This window comes from Sorex fumeus, unplaced genomic scaffold (assembly GCF_029834395.1).
Source record: "Sorex fumeus unplaced genomic scaffold, SorFum_2.1 ptg000036l, whole genome shotgun sequence".
NCBI classification, from domain to species: domain Eukaryota; kingdom Metazoa; phylum Chordata; class Mammalia; order Eulipotyphla; family Soricidae; genus Sorex; species Sorex fumeus.
The window spans coordinates 23,278,705-23,302,943 of NW_026606093.1; the positions used below are offsets into that span (position 1 = coordinate 23,278,705).

The following is a 24,239-nucleotide window of genomic DNA, read 5'->3' on the forward strand; positions in this document are numbered from 1 at the left end:
TCCTGTTTGCCCCCTGGGTGAGCAAGCGAGGGGACGAGGGGGTCCTGCCCTCCTCCCCCACCCCCCGCCCCGAGCGGGCCCTCCAGGAGAGCTGGGGAGCAGGCGTGTGGGGTTCAGGTGTATTTTCTGCTTGCAAATGCCGTGTCTGCGCGACCCCCACCTGGTCGGGGCTTTCTCGATCGCCATGTTTTTAGCATGTTTTTCAATAAAAAGCTGACCGCCGTGTCAGAAGCACAAGCAGACTGTCTCCGACGTGGATTTGTGGGACCCACTGGGGCTTGCACCAGGCCTGCCTTCTGTCCAAGACCCTGCCCACCCCCCCACCCACACCCCCAAGCCAGGGGCTGCGCGCACCTGGAATCCTCTCCCCTTTGCTGGCGATGGGGTTGGTCCAAACTCTCTTGCCTGGGAGCTCCCGACTGTGATGACCCCATTTATGGTTTTCCGAGGGGGCGGGGTGAGCTATCACCACCCCCCAGTCCCCCTGCACTTTCTGGACTTCGTCTGGATTGACGTGTCCTATTGGAGTTGAGGGGCCTGGCTTGCTCTGAAACGGCCCCCAAGGGGAGCGAGGGAAGCATAAGAGCTGGCTGCTCCCCCATCCCCCTTGTCATCTCATAACCCCCCCCCCCCCCCTTACTGAGTCTAGGCTGGGCACGGTGACTCGGATGCAGTGCCTTGAGAGCCCCTTGGTCTGGGCTGCTGCGGGGGTGGGGATGAAGGGAGACTGACCCCTACACGGGCGCACCTCTCTTTTCTGGAGAGACAGCCCCACGCACCCCTCCCTCCTTTTTCCCACACCCCAGAGACTTGCTGGGGGTTGAGGCGTGGGCAGAAGGGGGGTCCCTGGGCGCTGTGGCGGAGAGGGGTCAGAGTGGGTGTGGCTGAGGTCTGGATTGGCCCTGTGTCCCTGTCTCGGCCACTCCTGTCCCTCTCCCAGGGACAGAGCTGGGCTGGGCGGTGCCTGCGTGGGGCGGGCAGGGGACGCCTTGGGCCAGCCCTGGGTCAGCTCTGGGCTGTGGTCAGGTGGACCAAAGTGGGAAGGCAGGGCCGGGTCACCCCGTCTTCCTGCTCCCCTGGGATTCTCGTTCCTAGGGGGTCTGCTTCTGAGCTCTGCAGGTCATGGGAAGGGGCGCTGGGAGGTGGCAAGGACCACCCCCATTTCTGTGCAGGTGGGGGTGGTGCTTGGTAGAGGCTGGCGGTTTAGGGGGGCTTAGGACCCCCGCTGTGGGCTCCCTCCAAAAAGCTGATGGTGGAGGTTTAGCAGGATATGCCTCCGATGAAGCACCACGCCCGTTTCCTCTGCCCAGTCCGCTTTTATGTCTTTTTTTTTGTTTGTTTGTTTTGTTTTTTAGCTTTTTGGGTCACACCCGACGATGCACAGGGGTTCCTCTGCACTCAGGAATCACTCCCGGCGTTGTTCGGGGGGACCATATGGGATGCTGGGAATCAAACCCGGGTCAGCCGCGTGCAAGGCAAATGCCCTACCGGCTGTGCTGTGGAGTCCCAATTTCGTGTGTGTGTGTGTGTGTGTGTGTGTTTGTGAGTGTGTTTTGGTGTGTGTGGGGCACACCTGGTAGTGCTCAGGGCTTATTTCCAGCTCTGTGCTTCCGGCAGGTTCCGAGACCACGTTGGCGGGTGGGTGTCAGGGATCGAACCCAGGTGAGTCATGGGCAAGGCCGGCATCCAGCCTGCTGTATTACGGTCTGAAAGGCACCTCAGAGCAGCCAATGGGATTGCTGCCCTGGTGTCTTCCCAGGGCGGGCGGGAACCGAGGGGGCTGGCGCTGCTCCGTGCGGTTGGGGGTCACGGGGTGAACGGCAGCCTCCCACCCCACCCCTGCTCGCCCCTCAGGAAGCCAGGGGAGGGTCTGAACTCTGGGTCGAGATTTCCTCGCCCCACACTCAGGCTGGAGTGTGAGAGGCAGGGCGGGTACCGGGCAGCGCAGGGCCTGGATGGAGGGAGGGAGGGAGGAGCTTTCTCCACGCTTCAGCTTCTGTTCACTGCAGTGCTCGCGGCTGCTCTCTGCTCAGTGCTCGGCATCCCACATGAGGTGCCTCAGGGGCCGTGCCGGCCTGAGCTTTCCACCGGGGGCTCCCACATGCAAAGTCTGAGCGCCAGCCCATTGCCTCTGTGATCTAATGAGCGACGCTGGCGCCCCTGGGTCAGCTGTGTGGGAGCCGTGTGGAAAGGAGACGAAATGACAGGTCAGAGAGACAGGGACACCAGTGAGGAATGACATGGACCGGGGCGAAGGTGGACCGTTAGCCCACCCAGGCACACAACTGTTAGCGACCCGCGGGTGAGTGAGTGAGATTTCCTGGGCTTGGGCAGCTGGGTCGAGACCAGACAGACGTCCTTAGCTCCCTCTCTTCCGCCTGCAGTGAACTTCCCCTCAGGCACGAGATTCTCAGGTATGTTGTCTGGACCCTCCCAACCACAGCAGTTTTTGGAGCTGTGACTGGGGCTGATGTTTTTCACTGCATGTGGGGTGGGGGGAAGAGACTGTGCTGGGGTCCAGGAGCACTGCTTTGGGAGCCGAGAGGCTAGGAGGGTCACATTCCCGCCCTGTGTTCTGCATCCCCGTGAGACTCATTGTGGTCATTAGTGCCGGGGAACTGCATTACAACACTGCACTCAGGAGAGATGCTTGCTGAGAATTCAGTTCAAGGTGCCGGAGTGATAGCACAAAAGATAGGATTCTCACCTTGCATGCGACTGACCTGGGTTCGATTCCTGACATCCTCGAGCACCACAGGGAGTGATTCCTGAAGGCAGGGCCAGGAGTAACCCTTGAGCATCGTTGGGTGTGACCCAAACAACAAACCAAAAAGAAAGCTATGGGTTCTTGGGAGGCCCCAAAGTAGGAGGGGGGGCCCCCAAGAGAAAGCATCCTCACCCGAAAACTCTGGGAATCCCAGAGTGATGTGGAAATGGAGTTGGTCTCTGCTGGGGGTCCAGGCGTGGTGGACAAGTCTCTCTGTCGCCTTCACTGCAGCCTCAATAATTTTCCAGGCTGGCTTCTACTTCCCAGAAGTAAGAGGGACACCAGCTGGCCTGATAGTGGACACAAAAATATCAATAAGGGGCCGGAGCCATAGCACAGCGGGTAGGGCATTTGCCTTGCACGCGGTCAACCCGGGTTCCATCCCCAGCATCCCATATGGTCCCTCGAGCACCGCCAGGAGTAATTCCCGAGTGCATGAGCCAGGAGTCAACCCTGAGCATTGCTGGGTGTGACCCAAAAAGGAAAAAAAATTATCAACAATATGGGGCTGGAGCGATAGCACAGCGGGTAGGGCGTTTGCCTTGCACGTAGCCAACACGGCCAACCCAGGTTCGATTCCCAGCATCCCATATGGTCCCTCGAGCACCGCCAGGAGTAATTCCTGAGTGCATGAGCCAGGAGTCACCCCTGAGCATCGCCAGGTGTGACCCAAAAAGCAAAACAAGCAAACAAACAAACAAAAAATATGAACAGTAGTTGAGTACACCACGGACTGGGGAGCCATTGGTCTCACTGTCTCATTTCCGCCGGGCACAGTTCTATCTTCTTAAGCTGATGGAAGGAATTGGGCCCCCCGCCAGACTCTCCTATACAAGGGCCTGCTAGAGTCGCCCCCTCAGGGGTCCCAGAGCTGAGGCTGCGCTGAGGTGCAGCCCATTTTCCGGGGGACTCCCTGGCCGTAGAGGGGGGAGGGTTGAGGGGTCAGAGGGCACGCTGAGCTGTGGCTGGGTCTGGGGACAGCGGGCTGAGCCAGGACTTTCCTGGGGGTGATGGTAGCCTGGGCCCACTCCGCTCTGCAGCCAGGGGGTCCTGTCCCTTCACCGGGTGCCTCACGGGCCCCAGGATCTCGGCCTCTCCCCTCCCCCCCAGTCTCCCCAGCCAGTCCTGGAAGGCCAGGAATAGAGTGGATGTCGCCCACCCAACACAGTGGGGAATCGGGTGTGACCTCTGACCTCCCCTCGGCCCACAGTTTAGCTCCAGTTAGCCCCTGGGACTCAGGGTGGTTGGCTTCAGGAGACCCTTCACCGCCCCTCAGGGCCCCTCACCCAAGCTGCTTTCCTGGGTGACTCCCTTCCCCCCCCCCCAGGCTCTGCCTCCAAGTTCCGGAAGCTCAGGTGCTCCGTGGGTCCAAACTGGGGAAGTGACTCCCCCCTCTGGATTCTCTGCACCTGTGATACCCCCAGAGGGACCCCTGCCCCCCAGTGCAGACTGGGGAGATACGACAGCAGGTAGGGCGCTTGCCTTGCAAGCAGCCTACTCAGGTTCGATTCCCAGCATCCCATAGGGTTCCCCAGAGGCTCACCAGGAGTGATCCCTGAGCACAGAGCCAGGAGTAACTCCTGCTGGTCTGCTGGGTGTGGTTCCCAAGCCAGAAGGAGGAGAGGTGGGGGAAGGAGAGAGAGAGAGAGGGAGGAGAGAGAGAGAGAGAGAGAGAGAGAGAGAGAGAGAGAGAGAGAGAGAGAGAGAGAGAGAGAATTCCCAGAGTTTTCAGGTGGGGATGCTTTCTTTTGGGCTCCCCCCTCCTACTTTGGGGCCTCCCAAGAACCCATAGATTTCTTTTTGGCTTGTTGTTTGGGCCACATCCAGCGATGCTCAGCGGTTACTCCTGGCCCTACCCTCAGGAATCACTCCCTGTGGTGCTCGGGGATGTTGGGAATCGAACCCAGGTCGGTGGCATGCAAGGTGAGAATCCTACCCGCTGTGCTATCACTCCAGAGAGAGAGAGAAGGTGAAGAGAGGGGAGAGGGACAGAAGGAGAGAGAGAGAGAGAGAGAGAGAGAGAGAGAGAGAGAGAGAGAGAGAGAGAGAGAGAGCCCTTCCCACATTCCCATATCTGGTCGCAATTCAAGGACAGCAGGTTGGGGCCACCTGGCCTGGGTTCCCCTAACCCCGAGGGACTCCCACGCAGGTGACAGTGGAGAAGCGTCCAGCGCATGGGCCCTGGCAGGGCTGGACGCCCGCTCCCGCCCTCCTCCCCCTGGCCTGACTCACAGATTCCCAGCTGGCCCCCCGGCAGCGCCTGTGGCCAGCGGACATTGGGGTGCCTGGGGGCTTCCTGTGCTGTGGTTAGGGGGGGTACTGAGGGTCTCGGCACTGCTGGGGAGCAAGGGAAGCTGGCAGGGCAGCCGGCACCCCGGGGTCAGCGTCAGCGCTGGCCAAGCAGAGTTGGTGGCCACTCTGATACTCGCCGCCCGGGCTGCCGCTGTTGTGAGGGCTCCTGACCACCAGGGGGCGCCCGAGAGGCGGCACTGTGCCGCCAGGGACGGGCAGGGGGTTTCCCCGTGTGGGGAGTTTGCTGCCTCCCCGAGGTGCGACCCCCACCCCCAGCAGGAGCCAGCGAAGCAGCTCCCCTCTCCCATCCTGCCCCCTCCATCGTGGGACCCCCCCACGAGCCCAGCTAACCCCCCCACCCAGGAGGGAGCCCACTCTAGCTCCAGCGAGCACTGCAGGCCGAGCAGAGGGGAGCAAGGAGGCGGAGTTCCCCTGGGCACAGGCGGCGGGACCCCCTCTTGGCTCTTCAGCCCCCCCAGTGTCCCGGGCTCTGGGCGCCCCAGAACCCGGGCTCTGGAGCAAGAAGGGGTCAGCTCTTTGCAGAGTGGGGTTTGGGCCTCGCCTGGAGGCACTCGGGGCTGACTCCCGACTCTGTGCTCAGGGGTCTCTCCCGGCCGATGCAGGGACCCCCACGGGCACGCCAGCAGCTAGAGCTGCTAGGGTGGGCGTCCCTGGGGAGGTGCCCCCAGCTCTGTGGGCGTGAAGCGGGCGTGGGACCCTCTGCGGCGTGGTTCCGGGGGTCTGGTGGGCGGTCACTGGCTCCTGAGAATCAAGGGGCCCCACGGCGGAGAAGCGGACAGCGGAGACACTGTGTTTGCGTGGATTCCTTTATTGCCACCCCACGCATGGTGATGGGTGCGGGTTTACAAGAGCACGTCCCCCCTCGGAGGGCGATTAAGGCAACTCTAACGTTTCTGGAATCTGAGGGTCCCAGGACCCCATTCGCAGTGAGCCTGGGATGCAGGGGTGGGGGGCACAGTGAGGAGGGGGAGGGCCCACGAGCTGGGGGGACAGCGAGGTGCAGGCCTTGTGCTGAGTCAGGAAACTGGGGGACCCGGATGGCAGCCCCCACCCCCAAGGGCTGCCCCGGCACTGGCTTCTAGGGACCCCCATGGGGGCCTGGGCTGGGCAGGGCAGGGGGTATAAAGGGAGGTGGTGTGGCGGCCCCTCGCTGGCCTGGCTGTGGTCTCACATGCCAGGGCATTTTCTAGAACCACACAGGAATTCTTCTAGAATTTTCTAGAATGACCCTGCCTGCTCCCCCCTCTCTGCAGACCCCCAGGGTGTCCAGCACCATTCCCTCCGGGACCAACGTGTGCAGGACAGAGCCCCCCGACCAGCTGTTCACCTCCAGGGGTTCCTCCTGGGACGGGACTCCGAGTTTCCGGTGCCAGCAGCAGGAAGGCTGGTCCTGTGCGCACCCATGGGCCCCGTGTGCCCGAGAACAGGCACAGACGCATCTCCTGGGGGGGCTCTCGGGAGGGGGGGTGTGAGGGCCCAGGATGCACCCAGGCCAGGTCCCTGCTGTCTCCCTCCCAGGCCAGCCCGTTTCTTGGGGACAGGGTAGGGATCTTCTGGGTGCAGAACCAACCCTCCTGCCCCACCCCCCATGTTGCAAAGAGCAGGGGAGCCCCCAAAGGCTGCATGAGGACCCCCCGCTGGCAGGGCTCCGTGTCGCCCCATGTCGGGACACAGGGACCCCACCTGGGGCTGGGGGTCCCTGGCTGGCGCTGCCTCCCGCTGGCTACAGGGTTCTGTCTCCAGGCGTCCCAGGCTGGGCGGGGTCGCAGGAGTCACTGTCTGCCACTCCTGAACGCAGTGGGGGTTGCTGGGGGGGGGGGCGCCGAGTCCAGCTGGTGAGGGTTGGCAGGCCGGCCAGGGCCCCGTGGGCGCCTAGTAGCGGTGCATCTGCAGCCTCCGATGTAGCGAGCAGGTGAGAACCATCCCGCAGATCTGCCGGGGAGAGCAAGGCGGGGCTGAGTGACCCCAGGACCCTGCAGCCAGGGCACACCCCCCCCATCCGGTCAGGGGCAAATGCCCCTCCCTCCTCTGGAGCTCCAGGTCTCCTAGATCCCCCTCCTCTGTCGCCCCCATAAGCTGCTGGGAGCCTCAGTGCTCAGTGCTCAGTGCCCCTAGAACCTCAGGGGTTCTAGGGGGTGGGGGCGGGGGGGGGGCGCAGAGCCTCAGTCTCCAAGCCAAGCCTAGCCCCCAGCTGGTTCTCAGCCCCCCGAGCTGCGGCTGCGTCCTCAAAGCCCTAAAGCCCATCTGGTTCCCCCCTCCCCACTCCTCCTTCTCCCACCCAGGAGACACAGAGGCCCCGAGGGGTGGGAGCCAGAGCAGGAGGCCCAGCCGGTGGTCCCAGCCCTGGGCGGCCCCTCCCCACGCACCCATTCTTTGCCTCATGGCCTGGGTCCCCAGGGAGGACGGAAACCCAGCTGCAATGGCAGAGCGGGTGTCACCCAGTGCGGGGAGAGCTGCGGGCGGGTGGCCCGGTCATGCTTCGTGGAGAGGCCGATGGACAGCTCCCAGCCTCGGAGGCTCCGGACACTTCAGGGCAGAAGGTTCTGGACCCCCTGTCCAGCCCAGGCTCTAAGAGCGGTGCTGACGTGCTTCCGCTGGAAGGTCACCTGCCGTCCCCAGCCCTGTCCCTGACGCATGGTCTCCTAGTTTGTCCTGTGGGGTCCTCAGGGTCTCTCCAGTCCTTGCTCAGGGGGAGGTGGGAGCCTGAGAAGCAGCTCTGACGCCCCAAAGCAACCACCTGCACAGCCAGTTAAATCTTCCTCCCTTCCCCGCCCTCCCTCCTCCCTCCTTCCTTTTCTTCCTCCCTTTTTTTTGCTTTTTGGGTCACACCCAGTGATGCTCAGGGGTTCCTCCTGGCTCTGCACTCAGGAATTACTCCTGGCGGTGCTCAGGGGACCATATGGGATGCTGGGAATCGAACCCGGGTCGGCAGTGTGCAAGGCAAACGCCCTACCCGCTCTGCTATCGCTCCAGCCCCAGAAACTATTTATTGATCATCCCGTTAGCCATTCTGGGGTAGCAAACAATATAGCAATATATTAGTAAAATAAAATAAATTACTTGGGGCTGGAGCGATAGCACAGCAGGTAGAGCGTTTGCCTTGCATGCAGCCAACATGACCGACACAGGTTCGATTCCCAGCATCCCATATGGTCCCCTGAGCACTGCCAGGAGCGATTCCTGAGTGCATGAGCCAGGAGTAACCCCTGAGCCATCGCCGGGTGTGACCCAAAAAGCAAAAATAAAATAAAATAAATTACTGAGGGCGTGCTATGGGGGCAGGCTTGGGGGGGGGCTGGGAAAATTGGAGACAGCGGTGCAGGAACTGTGACAGAGGTGGGGGGGGGGGACTGCCCTGGAATCCTGGATGCCAGGAGCAACTTTGTAGCCCGGGGGTCTAAATAAAACAGGTGGGGGAAACCTGTCGGGTGGGGTCCCAGGCTGTGGCGGGAGTGAGGAGCAGCCCGGCCTCTCAGGGCTGTGTCCAGGCTGCCGGGGTGACCTCTGCACGCACACACATGTGCACAGTGTCCCCAACCCCGCCAGAGAAGGACACACAGGTCAGGCTCCGGATGAGCACCGGTGGCTCCTCCAGGACACGGACTAATGACCACAGGGGACAACGGTTGCGGTGGCCTCTCTTGAGCTGGATGTGGCATGTGGCGCCCCCTCCTGGCAGCTGCCTGCAAGCTCTGCTGACCACACCTGGGACTTTCCTGACCCTCCCCCCCTGCACCACGTGCGCGCACACACACACACACACACACACACACACACACACACACACAGCGTTGCAATTTTCCCAGCTGGCACCTGTGCAGTTGTGGCCACCAGGAAGCCGAGGAGAGCTCTCAGCCCTGACCCGGTCCAGCAAGGACACCCAGTCTGCTGCTGCCTGGGAGATTCTTGAAGACCACAAGGACAGAGAGGCCAGCAGGGAAGCTCAGCGGTGAAGGCCTTCCCTTGTGTGCAGCTGACCCGGGTTTTACTCAGGCATCACATCATCCCATGCATCACACATGGTCCCCTGAGCACTGAGCCAGGAGTAAATCCTGAGCACTGAGCCAGGAGTAAGCCCTGAGCGCAGCCGGGCTTAAAAAAATTAGGCCAACGGGACCAGTGTCACAGTCCTTGCACTCTGCCAGACCAGGGTTCTAAAGATAAGTTCCCCGTTGAGCAATTCCTACTATTTTCCCTGCAAACTGGAACCATCGGGCACTGCCTCCAGGTAGCCTGCCTTGATTGCCCACGCCTGGCTGGAGCCTCTTCCGTGCCCGCCTCTCCCCCCAACCCCAGGGCTCACACTCACTCAGTGCCCGTGACTGCCTTGCTCTGTGTCTCCTTCCGGTGAGTGAGAGGCCCCAGGAGATGAGACCACCACCACACCTCGCCTGGGCCTAACCCCGGGTAACTGCTCTCACTCCAGAGCCTCTTGCCAGGGGCCACCTCAGCCCTCTGACCTCCCCTCAGGCTCTCAGGCCCTCGCTATCCAAGCACGGCCGGTCCCATCTCCTCCTTGGGTTCTGCAGCGCTCAGGCCGCAGTGCTCAATCGCATCTGAAGGTCCCTGCGGGGGGGCCACTTCTCGGTCCACCTCCGGACCCCCACTTCCACCCGAGCAGCTCTGCCTCCTGAGCTTAACACACCCCGCCCTCGACAAAAGGACGCGGCCGCTTTAGAGGGGCCTGGCAACCACTCCTGCTCAGATTCAGAGAGGGAGGGCAACTTCCCCAAGGTCACACAGGAACAGGCGGGCCAGGGCGAGCTTCAGGACTTTTCTCTGGGGTCTGGGGGAGGGGAAAGGCAGGGGGAACATTGTGACCCTCTCTTGGGCTTTTTTTTTTCCCTCTTGAGCCTTGACTTGCCAGACAGGGCGAGTGCAGGGAAGGTGCCTCGGTGCTGGGAGCCCCTTAAGGCTGGGGGAGCCCGCCACGGCTCAGTTCCAGCATTGGCCAGCAGAGGGAGCGCTAACCTGAGGCTTGGGGGCTGCTGGACCGAGGAGACCCCCGGGGGACTGAAGGGGCCAGGCTGGGTGCCCAGGGGGGCCCGGGAGGAGTCGGTGCCGGCGGGTGTGGGCAACAGGCAACCTCAGAGCTGCAGGCCTGTTACCGTTACCTCTTCTTGTTTTGTCTTGTTTGTTTTTGCTCTTGGGCTCAGTGCTCAGGGGCTCCTCCTGGCTCTGCACGCAGGACCTACTCCTGGCGGTGCTGGGGACCCCGGGGATCTAATGGGTCACTCGCCCTCCCCTCGGTGCTGTCACTCTCACCCCAAGGTCCGTTCTGCGGCCAGCTTGCTCCCTCCCTGCCCGTGGCCTGGTCCCCTACAGGGACCCAGGGGACCCACACATGCAACCTGGCTCAAGTCCACACAGAGCATCCCCCCCGCCCCCCGCGCCCCTCGCCCTCCGACTCACCTGCAGGCAGGCCACCCCGATGCCCACGGCCCCCATGAGCAGCAGGTGGTCGGCCAGGAACTGCTCGAGCTTGGAGATGCAGCCGCCCTGGAAGGGGAGAGCGGGGACTGAGCGGCCCCAGGAGGCTGCGAGAACCGAGGACCGGGACGGAGGAGCAGAGGGGGGCGAAGGGCTGGCGGAGGTGGGGTGGGGGGCTCCAACAGCCCCGTTTTCCCAGGGCCACAGAAACGTGTGCATGTGCACACACACACACACGCACATGCAGGAGCACACGGACTCGGGAGGGGGGTGGAGCTGACACCAACTGCAGCTTGTGCTGGACACACCCAGAAGCTGGACCGCGGGGCTGGAGGGGCCGGACCCCGCCCTACGGTCCTCGGGCGAGGGGCGGGGTGGGAAACCCAGACCCGGAGGGTCTCCAGCCCATCCCAGCCTCTCCGGCTGCAGAGATCCCCTCCCCGACCCTTAACCGCACCAGGCCAGACGCCCCGTGCCACCCCTGGTCACGCTGCCGTGAGTGACCAGAAAACCCGGCCTCGGCCCTGGCCCGAGGGCGACCAGCATCCGCCCCGCGCTCCCTTCCCAGGGTCCCTGGCCCGAGCCGGGGGCGCCCCGCCTGCCCGCTCTCACCTCCACCTGGTAGATGTTGGAGGGGTGGACCCGCTGGCCGCAGCGCGGCACCACCGTCTTGCAGCAGCTGTCGGGCACGTGGCGGCCCTGGGCCGCGGGCGACTGGATGTAGGTGCTGAGCCGCCAGTCGGCAGAGCTGTTGCTCCCGCAGCAGCGGAACTGCGCAGGGCAGAGGCGGTGAGGGCGGCCACCGGGGGGTCCGGCGATCCCCCGGGCCAGGGCCACAGATGCAAGCACGCACGCACACACACACACACACACACACTCATACACTCACTCATGCTCACACACTCACACACACGCTTTCAAACACAATACACACTCACACCCTCATTCACACTCACACACACACACTCTCGTGCTCATACTCACACGCACTCACACATACATTCACACCCATTCACACCCACCCGCACTCAGGTGCACTCACATGCACACTCACACCTATACCCACTCTCAAACTCACAGCCACACCCACACACACTCAGATGCTCACATACCCGCTCACACACATACGCACACTCGCACTCACACATACACCCATTCACACAATACTCACACTCAGATACACACTCACACTCGCACACTCCCACACATACTAACACTCACACCACTCAGACACATACATTTGCACCCACTCACACACATGCACTCACACATTCACACACACACTCACACATACCTTCACACCCACTCACATATACCTGCACTCTCATACACACACTAACACACTCACACACATTCACACACTTACACACATCCATTCACACCCACTCACGCACATGCACTCACACACACTCCCACACACACATCTGCACTCTCATACACACACTCACACACTCACACACATTCACACACTTACACACATCCATTCACACCCACTCACACACATGAGCTCACACACACTCCCACATACACACACATGCGTTCACACACGCACACTCATGCCCACCCGCGCACAGACCCCCGTGCTGACACCAAGCGCGCACACCTTGCCAGGCCGGCTGCTGTCGGATCTGCCACACTCACACCCACACCCCCCAGCCTCCCCCTGCTGCTGGGGTGGGCTCTGGCCTCTGGGGTCACTCTTCAGGAAGCTGCTGCCGGCAGGACCGCCATCTGCCCCCTTTAGTCCCTGCATCCCTCAGGGGTGAGGGCGGGGGGAGGTGGCTGGTGGTCCCTGGGGGCAGAGGGCCTGCGGGTCACACGGCAGCAGACCCCGGGGGCAGGGCCCAGGGAGGGGACCCCCAGCCTTGCCAGGGGCTGCTGTGGGGGCAGGACCCCAGACCCGCAGGGCAAGGGCAGTGGGTGTCCCAGAGGCCCGAGGGGCGAGCTGAGGGTGGGTGGGTGTGAGGCCCAGTAAGGGGGGGGTTCCTTCCCCGGGGCAGCAGCCCCCAGTCTCAGTCCAGGTCAGGGAGTGGAAGTGGTTATTCTGGGCCACACCCGGCAGTGCTCAGGGCTTACTCCTGTCTGCACTCAGGGGACCATCCGGGGTGCAGGGATGGAACCCGGGTCAGCTGCGGGCACGGCAAGGACGCTACCCACTGTACTATCCCGCCAGTCCCGGAAGTCGGTTATTTTTGCCACTTTTTTTTTTTTGCTTTTTGGGTCACACCTGACGATGCACAGGGGTTCCTCCTGACTCATGCACTCAGGAATTACTCCTGGCGGTGCTCAGGGACCCTATGGGACACTGGGAATCGAACCCGGGTCGGCTGCGTGCAAGGCAAACGCCCTCCCCGCTGTGCTCTCGCTCCAGCCCCATTTTTGGCCCTTCTGCATTCAGAAACGGACCGTCCACAGCTTACGCCTGGCTTTGCTCAGGGACCCCCCCCCCCGGCGGTGCTTGAGGGACCCGACAGGGCACCGTTGCACCCCCCCCTCGGGCCAGCAGTGTGCATTGAGGCAAGCCCCTCCCCGCTGGACTATGGCTCCAGCCCCTAGATCCTGATCTCAGGCCTCCAGCCAGCCGGAGCTCTGACAGGAGCCGTGAGGTTGGGCCCCGCCAAGCCCCACCACCCGGCAGCCAGACAGGGCGCCGATGAGAGGCCGCTGGGGGACCCTCACAGGGAAGGCAGCAGAGGTGGGCTGGGGTGGGGTCGGTGGAGGGAGCAGGAAGTAGAGCCTTGGCACCGGGCAGACGCGTGTTGGGGGGCTGTGTTGGGAGAACCCGGGGGTCACTCATGCTCTCAGACTTTCTTTTAGGATGTGACCCCGGGGGCCCAGAGGGGGCAAGCGTGTGGCCTAGAGTCGCACAGCAAAGTGTGGGCGTGGTGCTTACGTCCTGTTGGAGCCGGTCCATGGAGGCGGTGATCTCCGCGGCCTGGGGCTGCCCGTAGTTCTCAACCAGGGTCCTGGTCAGATGTAGCCTCAACTCCTCACTCAGCTGAGGGGACACAGGAGACGGGGCCTGAGGGGGACCCTCCCCCGCCCCAAAGCCGCCCCGAGAGCTGGACACATCCCAGGTGGTGCCCGGTGGGGCGGTGGCCAGGGCCGTGGGCTGGACTGTGCAGAGGAGGGGCTCAGGGGGATATGGGTGCCCGGGTGGGGGCGCCCAGGGTGGGGCGCGTGTGAAGGGGAGGGCTGACCGCAGGGCTGTTTTATTATTATTATTATTATCATTATTATTATTATTTTCTTCTTTGGGTCACACCTGGCGATGCACAAGGGTTACTCCTGGCTCTGCACTCAGGAGTTACTCCTGGCGGTGCTCAGGGGACCACATGGGATGCTGGGAATCGAACCCGGGTCGGTCGCATGCAAGGCAAATGCCCTACCTGCTGTGCTATCGGCCCAGCCCCAGCGGGGCTGTTTCAAACACTTCACAGGGCCTGTTGGGGTTGCTGGGGGCCTGGCGGGGGGACACTGGCTGGAGACCAAGGGCCTGGCCATGACCTTGAGTCAGGCTCAAGGGCACCTGGGACCGGTTCCTCTCCCTGGAGCAGCCCCTGGGCCTTGTGCTGGTCTCAGAGATGAGCACGCACCCGTCTCCTCGGAGGCTGCCCCCACGAGGGCCCCCGCCTTGTCTCGCCCCTCCTCAGGCAGGGAGGGCCCCCCCTATCCTGCTCATCTGTCCACTTCAGGATCGGGGGAGTCCAGGCTCTGGAGAGCGAGGAGGAGGAGCCCGAAGTGCTGAGGGCGGCTGGGGCCTCAAGATCAGCTGCCTCGGTTTCCCCTTCCTGTGTCCTTCTGGGGGCGCTGAGGTGGAGGAGGAGGGGGGAGGAGGAAGAGAAGAGGAAGAGGAGGAGGGGAAGGGAAGGAAGGGGGAGGAGAAGGAAAAGAGAGGAGAGGAGGAGGAAGAAGAGGGAGGAGGAGGAAAAAGCAGAGGAGGAAGAGAAAGGAGGGGGAGGAGGGGGAGGAGAGGGAGGAGGAGGAGGAAGAGGGAGGAAGAGGAGGAGGAGGGGGAGGAGGAGGAGGGGGAAGAGGAAGAGGAGGAGGAGGAGGAAGAGAGGTAGGAGGAGGAGGGGGAGGAGGAGGAAGAGGAGGAGGAGGAGGGGGAGGAGGAGGAGGAAGAGAAGAAGGAGGAGGGGGAGGAGGAGGGGGAGGAGGAGGAAGAGGAGGAGGAGGAAGAGGAGGGGGAAGAGGAGGAGGAGGGGGAAGAGGAGCAGGAGGAAGAGAGGGAGGAGGAGGAGGGGGAGGAGGAGGAAGAGGAGGAGGAGGAGGGGGAGGAGGAGGAGGAAGAGAAGAAGGAGGAGGGGGAGGAGGAGGGGGAGGAGGAGGAAGAGGAGGAGGAGGAAGAGGAGGGGGAAGAGGAGGAGGAGGAGGAGAAAAGGAGAGGAAGGAGGGGGAGGAGGGGGAAGAGAGGGAGGAAGAGGAGGAGGAAGGGGGAGGAGGAGGGAGGGGCAGGAAGAAAGAAGAGGAAGGGGAGGAGGAGGTGAAGGAGGAGGAAGAGGAGGAGGAGGAAGAGGAGGAAGGGGAGGGGAAGGGCGGGGGAGGGGCGTGGTGGGGGAGGGGGAGGGGGCCGGCTCTGTTGCTTCCACTCACCCTCTGGTAGTACACGTGGGCCAGGACCCCCGCCACCAGCTCCACGAGGAAGATGACGAGCAGCAGGCAGAAATACTAGGAGAGGGCAGAGAGAGTCCAGAGGGGAGGGCGTTTGCCTTGCAGGCAGCCGACCCAGGTTCGATCCCCGGCCTGCCATAGGGGCCCCCAGAACCGCCCGGAGTAATTCCCAAGCGCAGAGCCAGGGGCTTGCCCTGAGCATCGCCAGGTGTGGCCCCAAACTAACACTAGCGGAGGAGAGGGGCAGACGGTCACGGCCAGGGCGCCCTGCACGGCTGACCTCTCGGCACCCACACCAGCCCCCTCTGCACCCCTGGCAAGGCTCAGGGTGTCCTGCAGGGTAGAGAGGGAAACTGAGGCAGGCCTCACCCTGGAGGTGAGGGATAAAGACCCTCCTGCTGCCCCAGTCTGTGGTGGGCACAAGGTCCCTGGCAGGGAAGGGCTGTGGGTCCTGGGTGGGACAGTGAGTGTGTGTTGGGGGCGGTGGTGTAGTGGTCCTGCCCACAGTGACACGAGGCCTTCCTGACATGCCCAGGGCCCTGTGCGTGTCCCAGAGGGGCCCCACTCCAGGCAACGCAGTATCTGCAGTGCGTGGGCACTGTGGACAGGCCCCCCCAGCTCCACCCAGCACCCAGGAGCCCTCCGGGGCTGGAGCCACAGGACAGTGGTGAGCGAGTTTGCCTTGCAGGTGGTGGACCCAGGTTCAATTCTGGCATCCCGTAGGTTGGGTGTAGCCGCAAACCACCCCCGCTAAAAAAGTAAGGGGCCAGGAGTATGGTGCCACCAGCAGGTCAACCTGTACCTGCAGGGTAAGTGCATCAGCAGCCTGATGGTGCCTTCAGGCTTCCTGACACCCCAAATTGCCACCGTGACTCTGGCCGGACCCCAACAACTTGGGGCCAAGTTTACCAAGAGCCAAAAGGTATGTGAGAGCCACACCCACAAACCACCTCAGCTCCTTTATTGGCCTTATTTCAGAGACCCACAAATCTCGAAAGAGATCAAAAGCCTCAGTTTATCTCGGACCCGTGCGTGTGGCTGAACAGACTGGGGTAAATTGGAGGGAGTTAGGTCAGCCTGGCACCCGCCCAAGCAGAGCCCCTGGCAGCCACTTGCTTCCACAATCCAAAATCGCTGCCAGAGGGGCTGGAGAGACAGCACAGCGGGTAGGGCGTTTGCCTTGCAGGCGGGCCGACCCGGGTTCGATTCCCAGCATCCCATATGGTCCCCTGAGCACCGCCAGGAGTAACTCCTGAGTGCAGACACACACACAGACACATACACACAGATACAGACACACAGGAAGAACCCCTGTGCATTGCCGGGTGTGACCCCCCCCAAAAAGCAAAATAAATAAATAAATAAACTACAAGGACTGTGTTGAGGCTTGAAAGAGTTGAGCCCAGCTGCAGATCTAAGAGAAGGCTGGCCATTAAGAGATGCAGCATTGACCAGAGCAATAGTACAACAGGTAGGGCGTTTGCCTTGCACAGCGGCCGACCTGGGTTCAATCCCTGGCATCCCATATGGTCCCTTGAGCACCGCCAGGAGTAACTCCTGAGTGCAGAGCCAGGAGTAACTCCTGTGCATCGCTGGGTGGGACCCAAAAAGGAAAAAAAATCTCTGCCAGACCCCCAAAGCTCACTCCACCGTCTCAGGACGAACTTCACCAAGATACAATCTGCTGAGAATTCTGGTATAAAGGTCTTGTGACTGAAATCTCCAGGCTTTCTCGGGGTCGGGATGGGCAAACCTTCCCCTACCTCCCTGGGCTTCTGGAAGCCTCCGTGGTCACATCCACACCCTGAAGCGGTCCCCCAATCGAAAAGTTACCGTCCAGATAAAAAATTCCAATGCCCAAGAATAGCCGAGATCAGTACCAGGAGGATTACTCCATGGCTTGGAGGCCGGTCGGCATTCTAGGGAAAGGGCAGCTCAGATAGAGAAGGGAGCACCAAATAAAGGGTGTTTGGAGGATCCTCCCAGGAGGGGAGATGCATGTTGAAAGTAGACTATGGACCGAACATGATTGCCCCTCAATGCCTCTTTTGCAGACCACAACACCCAAAATGGAGAGAGAGAACAAAAGGGGAATGCCCTGCCACAGAGGCAGGGTGGGGATTGGGTGGGGGGATGGGGGTGGGAGGGATACTGGGATCCATGGTGGTGGGGAAAATGGGCCACTGGTGGAGGGATGGGTACTTGATCATTGTATAATCGAAACCAAGCACAAAAATTTGTAAGTCTACAACTGTACCTCATGGTGTCTCACTAATAAAAAAAAAATTCCAAATGCCCTGAACAAACACCATGCCCTCTTATCGCCTGGATTGCAAACCGTTATGCACAAAAGGAAAAGGAGAGAGAGAGAGCAAGAGGAAAGTGTCTCCCATAGAGGGAGGCTGGGGGTGGGGAGTGAGGGGTAGGGGGACGGTGGGAGGGAATCGGGGGACCCTGGTGGTGGGAAACATCCGCCGCTGGACGGACGAGTGCCGGATCATGGTATGACTGAGACCCAATGACGAACAGCTTTGTAATGGTCTCTCTCACGGATATCCGGTTAAAAAAATTCAAAAATAATAATACGAAAGTGACGTGGAGTTCATGCCCAATTCAATCAGCTTAATCAGGGGCTGAATGGACAGCAGTATACTCCAACATTAAATAAATAAATACGATACAAAAAGCCGAGGTCTTCCTGAGGTCTTCCTCAGCGCCTCTGCAGGAACGGAGGCAGGAACGGAGCCCCCCAAAGTGTCCAGGTGGGAGGGATGGGCACTGGGCCTGGACTCAGGGCTCCATGGCAGGGGCAGGAAGAGCAGGAGGCCAGCAGGGGCCTCCGGTCACGGCACAGCTGGGGCGGGTGGAGGGGACGTGGACAGCGGCTGCGTCTGTGAGGGGGGTTAGGCCCGCCCCGCCCCGTGGGCTCTGCCTGGGGGAAGCCCCTGGCTGAGAAGGCCAGCCGGTCCCCGAAACACGGGAGGAGGAGGGGGTGAGCAGAGGCGACTCCAGGGTCACACGAGGTGCCTGAGAGTCGCCAGGAGAACATAGCTGGCCCGAAGCGCCAGGCCCAGGCCGGGCCACCAGGGACGCAGGGCGCCGCAGGGAGCTGGGGCAGGGCAGAGCCCGCAAGCACAACCACAGCCCAGAGGGTGGCTCCAAGGAGGGCGCCGGCCCAGAGGGTCTGTCGGGCGGGTGGCCGGGAGGCTCCCGGCTCTGCTGGGGAACGGTGGCCGCCGGGAGGGTCAGTGACCGACACCTGTAACACACACACACAGACACTGGCATACAGACACACAGACACACAGATACAGACACACAGACACACACAGACACACAGATACACACTCAGACACACACTCAGACTCTCGCAGGCACCGACACACACACAGACACACAGATACAGACACAGAGAGACAAAGATACACACACAGACACAGAGACACACAGACATGCAGACAGACATAACACAGATACACAGAGGTACATAGAGACACACTCAGACACACAGATACACACACAGATACACACACAGACACACACTCAGACACACACTTAGACACCCACAGACACAGACACCCACAGATATACAGACACACCGACACACATTGAGACAGACACAGACACCCAGCCACCATCATGCACACAGATACACACACAGAGATACACAGAGACACACTCAGACACACACAGACGCAGACACACAGATACACACACCCAGATACACATGCACAGACACAGATACAGACACACAAGTACACACTCACACTCACAGACACACGCAGACACAGACCCACACAGACTAAGACACATACAGCTAGACACACAGACACACACACAGACACATACACCCAGACTTACCCAGGCACACACACAGACATACACAGACATGCATATGGTCACAGCCTCTCTCTGTCTCTGTCTCTTTCTCTGTCTGTCCATCTGACTCTCTGTCTGTCTCTTTCTCTGTCTCTATCTCTGTCTCTCTGTCTGTCTCTGTCTCTTTCTCTGTCTCTGCCTCTTTCTCTGTCTCTGTCTCTCTGTCTCTCCAACCCCTGCCCGCCCTCCTGCCCTCCTGTTTCGGGATCTGCCCTGGGCCTGGCACAGCCAACTCTCCCCTGCAATCTCTGCCCCGCCCTAGGCGGCCATGCCCTTCCTTCCTTCCAACCAACCTGGGGCAGGTGGTCACCCCTTCCCCGGAGCCCCAGAGCCTGAGCCCACCACTGCCTCAGCCCTGCTGCCCTGACAATGCCCGCGAAAGGCACAGCCCCCTAGGAGCCCTGTGGCTAGGAGCACACCCAGGCCCGAAAGGTGGGTGGGAAGGGGGGACGGGGCCCCAGGGTGCCCGGCTTCTGGGGGAGGGGCCCGTCCTGAGGAAACTGTCACTGACTCAGTCTCCCCAAGGGAACTGGGATGTGACCAAGCGGTGTGAAAAGGCAAAAGAGACTTCCCCCAGACCAAAGGTGCCTCCTCTGGGTGCTCAAAGCTCCCCCACCTTTAAAAAAATTGTTTTTTTTTTCGGGGGCTGGAGAGATAGCACAGCGGGTAGGGCGTTTGCCTTGCACTCGGCCGACCCGAGTTCGATTCCCAGCATCCCATATGGTCCCCTGAGCACCGCCAGGAGTAACTCCTGAGTGCAGAGCCAGGAGTAACCCCTGGGCATCGCCGGGTGTGGCCCAAAAAGCAAAAAAAAAAAATTGTTTTTTTTCTGGCTGTCCATCTTTCCGCCCATCTGTCTAACTCCTCCCTTTTAAGGACCTGGAGGGGCCAAGTCACTTCCCACCATCCCTGAGCAAGTTAGTCCAACTTGCTCAGGGATGGTGCTGCATCTGAGATGAAGCTCTGGGTCCTTCCCACAGGGCCGTGTGAGCGAAGTCGGGCGGTATCTGAGGGCGGCAACGTCCTTGCAGTTCCCTCATCTGCTGAGTCATATCAGCTTCTCGAACACCCAACTTCGTCCTCCATCCTCTAAATATTAAAGACCATCGCCCAGCCCCCCCCCCCCCCCACCTCCCTTCCCCTCTGGATCTCGGTTAGCCAGAACCATCCATCACGCCTCTCCATGTGACTTCAAGATCTCCAAGTTTTCAGAGACTAGAATCAAAACTCCAAAAATAGCCTCTGCGTCTGCCGGGCGGCCCGAGGCCTCAGTGGCCTGGATGAGAGGGTCATTATCCGGCTCTCCTCCGCGCAGCCTTGGCTGAGAGAGATGGGGTGTGAATAATTCACACCCTACTCCCTCCCCGAGCTCATCCTTGGGAAACGGTCAAGATGTGCTATTCCTGTCCCTCACGAACACTTTCTTCTCAGGAACTGGCTTCCAGGGGTCAGGAGGAAGGGCTCGGGCCCAGGGAGGACAGGCCCAGTGTCAGTGGGGGCCTGACTGGTCTCCTGGGCGCGTCTCCGGCCAGCACCTGCTCCCTCCTGGACCAAGCTGGGAGCGTCTCTCTCCGACGCCGGCCTTTCCTCCCGCCCTTCCTCTCTGTGCCGCTCTGAATCAGCTCTCTTCAGTGCTTGGAAAGCTTTCATTTTTTTTTTATTTTAGTTTTTGCTTTTTGGGTCACACGCGGCGATGCTCAGGGGTTCCTCCTGCCTCTTCACTCAGGAATCACTCCTGGCAGTGCTCGGGGGACCCCATGGGATGCTGGGGACCGAACCCAGGTCGGGCGTGTGCATGGCAAATGCCCACCCCGCTGTGCTATGGCTCCGGCCCTTGGAAAGCTTTCAAAAGCTGCAGAGCCACAGAAACAGTCTCCTAAGTGTCTCTCAGCACACCGCGGGCCTCGAGGAGGGACCCGGGCTTTAACCTGCCTACTCAGGTCCTCCTGCAGGAACCCAGGCGAGGCCGGTTAGCTGCCTTCCTGGGGCAGCCAGCCAGTGCTCCGGAGCAGTCGGGGCAGATGGGCGCCCCCCACCCCCACCCCACTGGGACGGAGGGGAACAGAAGGAGAGGCTCCAGGCCTGCTGTCTGTCATGGACTGCCTGTCCCCACATTCCTGGACGGGTGCAAGTGTGCATGCATTGTGTACAGGCATAAGGTTGCGTGAGTGGGATGCACCTGTGCCCTATGCTGTGGGAAGGCGGGGAACGTGCACGTGGGCGTGAGTGCAGGTGTGTGTGCAGGCTCGGAATGTGCAGGTCTGTGTGTGCAGGCTAATCGTGCAAGTGTACCGGTCTGAGTATGCACTCACGTGTGTGTGCAGGCCTGAGTGTGCACATGTGTGAGCGGGCGTGTGTGTGGGGACTGAGTGTGCACGCGTGGGAGTGGGAGTGTGTGTGGGCCTGAGTGTGCACGCGTGTGAAAGGGAGTATGGGTGTGGGCCTGATCGTGCGCATGTGTGCGTGTGTGTGGGCCTGAGTGTGTAATGTGTGAGTTCACGTATGTGTGTGCAGGCGTGAGTGTGCACATGTGTGAGCGGGCATGGGAGGGCCTAAGTGTACACACGTGTGAGTGGGAGCATGTGTGTGTGTGTGCCTGAGTGTGCATGTGTGTGAAAGGGAGTATGGGTGTGGCCTGATTGTGCGCATGTGTGCGTGTGTGTGTAGGCCTGAGTGTGTAGTGTGTGAGTTCATGTATGTGTGTGCAGGCGTGAGTGGGCACGCATGTGTGTGCGTGTGTGCACACGTGTGTGCAGCCTCTGAGGGCACAGCCCCCTGCTTCCCTCCACTCCCACAGGCTGCCGGGGCAGAGCTCTTCCCGTCACTGTGACCCCGGGCACCCTGGCAGCCTTGGTGTCACTTAACTTCTAGAGCCAGGCTGGGGGGTTCAGTGACCACTCCGGGCCGCGCTCAGGGGACCTGCTCCTCCGGCGCCTGCAGGGCCGAATCAGGGCGAGGGGGGGGGTCCCTGACAATGGGGGGAAGGGTGGGTTGGGCCCCGTGGCTGGACTCTGTCATCACTGATTGGATGGAGGGGCAGGTGCGGAGACTTGACCCTGCTGTGCCTGTGCGTGGGCAACTCTGCACCCGCAGCTGAGGTCACTGCTGGTGGGGAGCAGCGCAGGGGACAGCCCTTGGCGGCATCCGGGGTAGAGGGGCAGGGTTGGGTGCTGGCGGTGGGGTGAGGAGGTGCTGGGAGAAAAAGCTGGAGAATCGGGGCTGGAGAGATAGCACAGCGGGTAGGGCATTTGCCTTGCACGCGGCCGACCTGGGTTCGATTCCCAGCATCCCTTATGGTCCCCCGAGCACCGCCAGGAGTAACTCCTGAGTGCAGAGCCAGGAGTAACCCCTGTGCATCGCCGGGTGTGACCCAAAAAGCAAAAAAATAAAATAAAATAAAAAAATAAAAAAGCTGGAGAATCCAGGAACACTCAGATCTCTTGGAGGGTGTACGTGGGTACTCCGGCTTCCCTTCTCTGATGGGATTTTCCTAACTTCCTCTGCCCACTGTGTCCTGGCCACAGCCAGCCCCACCCCGACCTCCCCTCCCACCTCTGCATGGCTGGACACAGTTCCCAGAGTGGGGGACGCCCCTCCCCCCACCCCCGGCCCCAGAGTCACTGGGACCCAAACAACCAAACCTGAGTTCCCAGCTAGCTTCTAAATCTAAGTATCAGAAAATCAGGCCTGAGCCAATTTTGGGTCACACCCGGCGATGCACAGGGGTCACTCCTGGCTCTGCACTCAGGAATGACTCCTGGCGGTGCTCAGGGGACCCTATGGGATGCTGGGAATCGAACCCCGGTCAACTGCGTGCAAGGAAAACGCCCTCTGCTCTGTGCTCCACGGGCTCAGAGCTTCCCACCACCCCCACCCCAGACCATGCAACCCCCGGGCCCCAGGACTAAAAGCCCCTCCCCAGCATTCCAGCCCCGAGTCCCGGGTGCCCGGCGGGGGCGGGCAGGGGCACTCACCGTGAAGAGGCAGCCCCTGTCCTCCCGGACGACGGCGCGGAAGCCCAGGAAGCCGGTGAGCATGACGAGGCCGCCGGCGAGGATGAGGATGCAGGCGGAGGCGGCGAAGGTGCTGGAGGCCAGCACGCCCAGGTAGCTGCTCTTCTCTGCCAGCGTCCACACGCCCAGCGCCAGCACGGCCACGCCCCCCGCCTGCGGGACCCCCGAGACGCGTCAGGGCTGCCCCATCTGCCCCCAGGGCTCGACCGTCCCCCGCGGGCACACACCTTCCTCTCCCGGGGTGGGCAAGCGGCTGCCACCCCCACCGCTGAGTTCTGGTCACTTGCCCTCCCGACGGATGGACGGATGCCCCGTCAGCCCCTCCCGCCTCCCTGGGGTGCTGCCTGGCTCCATCCGCGTTTTCCAGCAAAGGTGGGGAGAGGGGGCAGCAGGTCTGCCCACCCAGCTTTTTTTTTCTATTTTTGCTTTTTGGGTCACACCCGGCGATGCTCAGGGGTTACTCCTGGCTCTGCACTCAGGAATTACTCCTGGTGGTGCTCGGGGGACCCTATGGGATGCTGGGAATCGAACCCGGGTCGGCCACGTGCAGGGCAAATGCCCTGCCCTTTGTGCTAGCTCTCCAGGCCCTGTTTTTTGCTGTTTTTTTTTCTGTTGTTTGTTTGTTTGTTTTCTTATTTTGACTTTTTTCTTTTTGGGTCGATTTGCTCGAGCGGGCCCAGTAACGTCTCCATTGGAGACTTTGTTGTTACTGTGTCTGGCATATCGGTAGCTTGCCGGGCTCTCCGAGAGGGGCGGAGGAATCGAACTCGGGTCGGCCATGTTGGCCGCGTGTAAGGCGAACGCCCTACCGCTGTGCTATTGCTCTAGCCCCTCTTTTTTTTTTTTTTTTTAATTCTCCCAAGTAGAGGCTAGTGGCAGGAAGGGGTTCTGAGCATCAGGAGTTAATGTGGCCATTGTGAGCTGATACAGCTCCTGCCAAAGACCCAGGCACTGGGCGTTCTGTGGGTGCTGTCTCTCCAGAGAAACACACAAGATTTTTGCTCCCCACCAAGCTTGTCTAATGCAAGTGGGTTGCAAGCTGAGCGGGCAGGCACGGGGCGGGGGGGGGGGTGGGGGGGGGGAGGGCGTTGATCAAAAGTTCTGGAGAACCCCTTGCCCAGGGAAACAGTCACCCGCAGAGAATAACACACCCAGGGTCCGAGGTGGAAGCCTACGCTGGCACCCTGCTCCCCAGCCCCCTCGAAGCCCGGTGCTTTGGAGTC

The 24,239-nt window shown here is 61.3% G+C and overlaps 1 protein-coding gene across 1 annotated transcript in view; it reads right to left on the minus strand.

The window, feature by feature from the left end:
- Positions 1-24,239, minus strand: part of TSPAN11 (tetraspanin 11) — a 271,039-nt gene that overhangs the window by 194,012 nt on the left and 52,788 nt on the right. Inside the window, exons 3-8 of the mRNA XM_056117862.1 lie at positions 22,978-23,169; positions 15,107-15,181; positions 13,404-13,508; positions 11,123-11,281; positions 10,493-10,579; positions 6,953-7,012 (exon numbers count right to left, since the gene is read on the minus strand). Coding sequence (XP_055973837.1) covers positions 6,953-7,012; positions 10,493-10,579; positions 11,123-11,281; positions 13,404-13,508; positions 15,107-15,181; positions 22,978-23,169 — 678 coding nt within the window. The remainder of the gene's footprint in view (positions 1-6,952; positions 7,013-10,492; positions 10,580-11,122; positions 11,282-13,403; positions 13,509-15,106; positions 15,182-22,977; positions 23,170-24,239) is intronic.